General features: G+C 35.6%; 1 protein-coding gene across 1 annotated transcript; it reads left to right on the top strand.

The window, feature by feature from the left end:
- The first annotated feature begins 5,359 nt into the window (after positions 1-5,359).
- On the top strand, positions 5,360-6,807 carry LOC132550435 (extracellular serine/threonine protein kinase four-jointed-like). Its single transcript, XM_060214504.1, has one exon. It carries the CDS (start codon positions 5,360-5,362, stop codon positions 6,752-6,754), a length of 1,395 nt encoding a protein of 464 aa, XP_060070487.1. The 3' UTR covers positions 6,755-6,807.
- Positions 6,808-8,174: the final 1,367 nt, after the last annotated feature.

The raw sequence follows: 8,174 nt of genomic DNA, 5'->3' as shown, positions 1-8,174 counted from the left end.
AAGTACAGTTTTAAGTTTGGTCCTAAATTTGGTAAATATATATATACGTTATCTGGCCGTCGATGCATTTTTCCACAAACATTTGAATTATCCTAACCAAATACGGAACATTTTCGTAGCATATTCGATTAATTTGATAAAAAGATGATAAATGGAAAAGCACTTTACCTCCGTGAACGATATAGTTTTATTGAGTCGCCTGTATCTAGCTATCAATGGTTCTGTCGTATTGATCCGTTTTACTCATTGTTGTGGATCGTGACAGGCAAAGTCCAAATCGACGGTTTTATTAATGACATTTAATATCATAAATTATCTCAATATTGATATCCTTTTTTTCCCAGTATCAAGTTTCGTGCGTACCCATTTATCATATTTCCTTTCCCATCAAAGTACACACCTTTGTGTTGTATAAAAGTATTTTATCCTCATTCCACATATCCAGGACTGTTTGTTTAGTAGAATCTTCCCAGAGTGTTTTTTAGACTGTCTGTTCTAACAATGGTACATTTTTCTCACATGACAGTATACGGATCAAACGTTTTTAAAGTATGTGTAAAACCACATTGTTTTGTATAGAAATGTTACCCTAAATTTTTCCTCAGTTCTGAAGCATTATATGTATATATAGTAAACACGACTCTATCAACTATATTCTTCAAAGAATTCCATAATACATAGAATTTCGTAACCAAGGCAGTTCTACTTGAGTTGAAGAATTCACATCATGAGTGTTTCTCACATTCTGAGTAATACGTATGAAAGCTTTGTTCTACTACCTCATAACTCATCTTCTTTAATGAAGTCGTTTTTCAATTAAAACTTGGAGGTTATGTAATTATCAAGTACATAGATAAATTATATATTAACAAAACATTGTATATAAGTGCCGTTAAGATTTCTATATACCATAGTTTTATTTAGATTGTGTCAGGACATGCTAATCAGGTAAACCTACAATGTATATAGATATATAGGTATTAGAGTGAAAATATAAAACTAGGAATATTTATAAAATTCACTTATATACAAAAGGCATGGTTCATGGGAATGTGAACGCAACAGATGTCTACAGATCTTCATTGTAATGTAAACAAAATGAAGCTAAATGTGGTACAGTCGTCGTATGTTCGTCTAAAGTACCTGGAATCACCCATCACATCTTTTTATACTCGTTAATGCAGATAGCATTTGAGATTCAGACCAGTCTCTACGGGGTGTGCAGACAGATAGCATACATTATTTGCATATACAAAAGATTAATGTGAAGATATCGAATTCACAATTTGGGACAATGGGAAAAAATGTCTACGAATCCTAGATGTTGATGGGTTTGGAGGGAGATTTAGCTTGGCATTTGATTTCTACTTCTTTCAAAATCCGAAAAAAAAATAAGAATTAAAGTAAGAATCTTTTTTTCACCGTAGGAGTCAAATGGTCACGGTCCATGAAATTTCCTGTGGATAAAAACCTAACTGAGTTTCCGTGCCTAGAAAGTAGGTGTACAGCGTCCTTGTCTGAAATAAAACATCGTAATACTACCTTTGGATTAAGGCTGGGTACACTCGAACAATGGACACGAAACATCTAAACGTTAATTAATGATTATAAAGCGTACAGAATGGCAGAGTATAAAATGTATCCGCAACAAAGAGCTTTGGCAGGCCTGGGTAGGACGGGGTCGGTGTGGGGTTACGTCGGGACGTAAATCTATATTGTATACATTTTACAAAAAAACGAACACCATCAGCTTACTTGTCCTTAACTGGACAATACAAGTCACGGTACACGTGACATTCTCACCTGTGTATCTTCCTCCTTGAAACGTTATCAAGATTTTTATATAAAAAGTATGATAAGCTTACGACAGATATAAATGAATATACTGCCATCCAATTTGAGATACTAAAATCTCACAACTACATGGAAAGTTATTTTGTTTAAATATCTGTTGAATATTTGGAAACAAAATTTGAATTTAGTTTTGCATATATTTGAATGAAGTTACTCATGCTTCGTAAAATCATGTCATGCGTGTCTCTTTCAAATCAAAATCATATGCGTTTTCTTTTCTGATGATGATCAAGCATAATTTAAAGGCTGAGTGCCAACATGTCATTATTCATGTCAAGTGTGTCATATTTCAGGCCGATCTTTTATCTGAGTGTATGATCTATAACTGAATAAGTCAGGAATAGCACTATAGAGGACATCAAAAATATCAGGGGATCCAGGGATTTAATCCCCCTTAAACTCGGGAGTTCTAACTTTGACTAACAAAAACTTAATGAAGTGTCGCTTACCCTAAGAAAAGCGATTGTTATTATTTACGCTTTTAAATATATTAAACAATTTACTTCTGAATATCCATTTCTGAGTTAAAATATGTTAATTAACTTATATATAAACATTATGATATATATTGCGATCAAAAATTAAGAAATGATTGATGTATTTGTAAAATACAAAATTTTGATATAATGAAAAAACATTTTCAAAAAAACACTATCTCTTCATTATCTATACCTTATCTAACGTCCTTCTTATATGAGAGCTCCACGTAATTTTGCCGTAACCTGGATCCTAATGACTATATCTAGATAGATCAGGGTATATTTTACTGTCGAAATGATTCATTCATTTAAAAGTGCCTTTTACCCAACAAAATGTTATTTATGATGGCAATATGTTAGACGAACTGCTAGGCAACGATATATCACACTATTAACTCAAAATGGAACATTCAGATCGTACATGACACAGAGAATATGACAAAAAGAAACAATCTTTGTTCGTACACCGAGGGTATATTAACACATTGTTCAAAGAACTTTTAAATTCTTTGTAATACTCTCAAAGCAAATAAACTTTTGATATTTTTGCATAAAAAGAACGAATATGCTTAACAAAGCCATGTGTTTATACTCTGGGTGAGTAGGCGCGTTCGTACCAGTCCACTCTGTTGACACAGGGACTTGACATCTATCGGCAATGGCTGAAAGTTAACTTATAACAAGAGACAGGACCCAATACAAACTTTCTAGTATAACATGTTACAGATTATACTGCCTTAAAACAGTTACACACACCCATCAACGAGACAGTAACCTCTTTAGAACCGACAAAACAAATATCCTGCCGAGAAAAAAGGCACACGAGGTTATCAAGTCACGTTATTTTTTTATCCCAGCGAATTTAAACAAACTAACAGCTTTAAGGTTTAAAAAAAAACAAGTGTGTCAAAAATTTTACAGGCTGTAATATAATCTTACACTTTTCTTAAAGATCTGAAAATGTTGACATATAAATGACAAATAATATTTAGGTATGGTGTTCATTTTGCAATAATGTATATGAAATAATTGCCGGAAATTAGAACGAAGGACGGGAAATGAAAGAATATATTTCTCATTGAAGAAGATTTACGGGTTACGATGATATCATCAATGGTTATTATGTAGAATTACATAACACCTTACTACACCGTTACACACGATTTATAGCTTTCCAAATGAGTTATCTGTCTAGTCAGTTACAAAATATTTTATATAGAAACGCAATCCTGTTCTGATTCATTCCCCTCATAATAGAATTGAAGTTTATTGTACACATTAATTTCGTTTCGATTAAAATTTATTTGCGCTGTAACAAATTTGCATTTCAGGCTCCATGAAATTAACATTCTGTATCAGGTAATTGTGGATTTTGTTTAATTTATAGGCCTGGATGACTTGCACATATTCACCATTATCACACTTGTATATTACAATATCATGTGACGGAAATTAATTTAAAGATACATTTGAATATATATGAAAATGTAATGTCACTAGAATTCTTCTGTTAAAGTCGCACTGATGACGTCTGTTGTCTTCACGCCTAAAAACCGCACGTTTTTTGCAATCTCTATGAAGAATGCGCGTATTGGGATGACTTTTTTTGCTGTTTGTTCTAATTAGGTATGTTCTAAATGTGGGTTCGATTTTGATCAGTCAAGGAGACCCAGACGGTGTGTCGTGTCATTGATTAGCGCATGTGAACTCAATCAGCTAAAACAGTTGTACAGCGACAGAAATAACATTTATATAAATATTTCAAGGCGTGAACGACTTCAAAGTACCTACAACTGAATTGTATATTGCGGCGTTTTGTAGTACAAACGTTGTGTCATTTGCGACATCCTAATTCGGTTTTACTCGTAAAATCAGATAAGGTATGCCGTAAAATGGCTGAAGGTAATGAAATCGCTCAACATTGCCCTGGAAAACTGCATTTTAATTAGCTTCTGATGAATATTCATAAACTGTTTCGCTGGTAGTCTTGACACTTGGGAAAAATACAATCAATACGTATTTTTAATGTATATTCATTCCAATCCGCGAATGAAGACCCGACCAATGTAGGACCGTATCTCAGAATTACACTCGGGTTTATAACAGCCACACACAAACGCCCGTAATGTATTAATTAGCGTTGATTCACTGCGCTATAAACCAGTATGATTGACACATTCGTTTATGAAAGCTACGAATTGTGGAAATTCTATTCCTAAAGCACCTTTTAATACAATGTCATGTCGCCTTAGCGTCCTACGGGTGGTCACATTCAGGTAGTGTCGAGCCTGGTTTTGTTCCTCCTCCCAGGGGTCACATGGGGTCACTGCCAGGAGGTGGAGACTCGTGAATCGCACCTAATCAGCCTCCATTGATTAAAGATTTTCCAATTGGTTCTGCGCATGCGCGAACGGCATGTTGACAATATCAAGTATTAGGTTTATGGTAGAGACTAGTCCATGTGTTGATCCGGGTTTATAGTTGTATTGAGAGCTCCGACTGGTGTAATGACACGAGTAAAACGAATTGGGGTAGAAAACACCTGAGAATATGGATGTAAAAACAATTGACAAATTCTTAAACTTGGATGTATTTTTTTTATTTGACAGATCTGTGAATCCGTTGGTGTCATGGCGTTGGCTACAGCTGTGTCAAGGTGTGGATAAGTGTTTGCGTGATTGATGACGGGTGGCACTGGTCACTACCTGACCACAGCCAGCGTGAACAACTCACAACACATGATCAGTATATGACAGAAACCGTCCATAAAATTCGGGAGTTGGTTTCCATTCATGGCAGTGGACGTCCGTGACGTGGATACTTAACGTCAGATCCAGATAACAACTCAAGTGAACATAAGTTCGCAACAGGGAATTACAAAAGTGACCTTTTCGTCGGTGAAACTTTCATTTTAATTTCTTTTCGGCGGCTGAGTTTGCGCTTTGGAATATAATGTGATCCAACACGAGATATACTGTGTGTGTGCCGTGTGTCTGTGTTGTGTGTTTTCGTGGGCCGTGCAGGGTATGAGAAAAAGTACAGGGTATTTTATGATGGGAATCGGATTTACACTCGGAATCGTTTTGGGACTGCTCATACAGCTTCCGGTAATCACCCTCCCCACATCCGGGCGAGAGCATGTTGATCATGGACTAGACCTCGTGGGGTCGGGACCGGATGTTAGGAAGAGGGTAGTGACGAGAGAGTTAAGTAATGATGGTAATAATAATGGTTTACGGAGCGGCGAGGGGTTGGACAGAATTACGTCGACTTATCCGCTAAGAGGATTGAAACACTCACTTCACAGTGTCGTTTATCCCATAAACAATGGAACTAAGTCGCATTTACAAGAAAAATCTGTGCCGATCCCTGATATTAAACATGATTATAAGCCGCAGTCCAGCAATCAACCGGTGGTTTTACCTCCGGCGAGTGATCCAGACATCCCCAAGCCGGGTCAACAGGGAACTGATTGGGTCAAGGCTGTTTCGGACATGGTGGACGGAGTATTGTGGTCACCTGCTCTTGAAAACAGCTGTTTTAAAGCTGGACAATCCGATAAAGCACAAAAACAATGGCGTGAAAAATCATCCCGCTCAAAAGTTGTAAAGATGAGTGAAGGATGCGGAAGGATGCAGAATCGTCTGCTCATGTTGTCTGATGGAACACGTGCATGTGCACGATACCGTCTTAACACTGACCAAATTCAAGGTGAAATTTATTCATTTTATCTTGGGAGGCTTCTACGCATTAATAACTTACTTCCAACAGTGTTGAGTGTGGTCAACTCTCAAAGCGACAACTGGCGGACAGTTCATACCGACATGGCCAATGCCCAATGGTCAGACAATAAAGTAGTGGTGCTAACACGATGGTCAGAGGGGCTTAACCCTGCCTACATTCCCGTCCATCTTCGAGGCGATGATCGTGCTCTTCTTCCAACATCCGGGTCATTGGGTGAAATGGGCGCGTGCGAGCTTATGCAGTGGTCAGATCTTATAATATTTGATTATTTAATTGCAAACCTTGACCGCGTGGTGAATAATATTCACAACAAACAATGGAACAGTCAAATGATGGAGAGTCCAGCTCACAATCTGGAGCGGGATTCGGACGGAAATCTGATTTTTATGGACAATGAATCGGGTCTATTTCATGGCTACCGGCTCTTGGATAAGTATTCGTCGTACCACAAGTCTTTGTTAGACTCTCTTTGTGTGTTTAGAAACAGTACAGTTAATATAATTGAACGATTACATCTCTCCGGGAATGTTGGAGAGGAACTACACCAACTTTTCGTCCAGGATGAACCTGCACATAACTTTATCCCAACTATTCCAAAAAAGAACATGAAAATTCTACAGCAAAGAGTTGGCGATGTGTATGAACAAATTCAGCGTTGCCGTGTTCGCTTTATGTAACAATCATGCCATTATTAGGAATTTTATATCTGGCTAATCCGACACTTCGGTGAAACTCCGTTGATTATTTGGTATCTTTTTTAGAAGAAATCAGATTAATGTGAATTTTTGGATAAGTTGGAGATACTACCGTAATATCAAAGTGTCGGATTACACAGGTTTCGCTTGAAATCTCATACTTTGCTCAATACGTAAACTGTGTATTCTACTGCTTAAAGAGTTGACAATATTACTATTGCGATCTATTTTCATATTCACAAACGTTTTACCCTATAGATTCAATATCGAAACTTACCTTGTATTTTGAAAATAACGACGAATTTTTATCTGTGTTTTTGAAATTAGGGTTTGAACGAGTATTTTATCGTATTTCCATCACATTATATCGGAATGAAAATTAAAAAAAAAATATTGAAGTCTTTACACACAAGCTTTAAGCCAAATCATTAATTCAAAATTATCTTCATTCTATAATTCGACAGTTAACAAAGATAAGTGAAATCAAACAATATCTAAATTTAACGTAGAAACTAAACAAGTGTTGAAATCATTTCTAACTTTCACCAGTATTCAAATACCTTAATGGAATTCGTTGTCAGGTCATGTAGCTGTAGAATACAGGTGATGAATTAATAAAGCTATGAGAGACTGGACCATTCCGAAACTTTCAAGTTTATTTCGTCATGACAAAAAAAAAATACTTATTTTCACCATATAGACTATAAAATAATAGTTATAATGTTAACAAAAAAACTCAAAACGACTCTTAAAAAAATGAGAGAGAACAAAATTCATCTTGTAAAACTGTTGAATATCTTACGAATTGCAAATCGTTTATATGTATAAAAAGAAAATGTTTCCGCTATCGGCTTCCGGAATGGTCCATTATAATCTACCTGTATGCTTAACTTACCAATAGTACCTTTTGTCTGCAAGACATTCGTTATATGTGTTATTGTGTACTTAAAGTATGCCTGATATGTGATATATGGAGTAACAGTATGTTTTATTTATAACTGTGATATTAATTATCTCCCCTTGTAAAGGGGTCGTGAGTGCTGAATACACAATATTAACGTGTTTATATGTTGTTTAAACATCGTTAAAGCGTCATTTAGGCGTTTTCACGAGTCGCAAGTATGTTTGAAGAATTGAAAGAATGTGTAAATACCCAAATGAATGAGACAGAGGGAGACTACAATAATGAGTGAGAGAGGAATATATCGGAGGTACAAGCAATATAAAAGAAATAAATCAGAACAAAAAAAAAATGTTTTTCTGTTTTTATTAACGTGAAATGAAATCCTATTAAAGAAATTTATTACATGATAAATTTACCACCAAGTTACCTTTGTTTCAATATTTTAAAAAAAATTTGATGTATTTCTTTAAATTAATTGATGATTGGTTTGTATTTCAT

This window comes from Ylistrum balloti, unplaced genomic scaffold (assembly GCF_031769215.1).
Source record: "Ylistrum balloti isolate Yb309-2 unplaced genomic scaffold, AGI_CSIRO_Ybal_v1 Utg370124, whole genome shotgun sequence".
Lineage (NCBI taxonomy): Eukaryota > Metazoa > Mollusca > Bivalvia > Pectinida > Pectinidae > Ylistrum > Ylistrum balloti.
The sequence above is the reverse complement of the archived record's forward strand: the minus strand, read 5'-3'. Positions and strand labels throughout refer to the sequence as shown.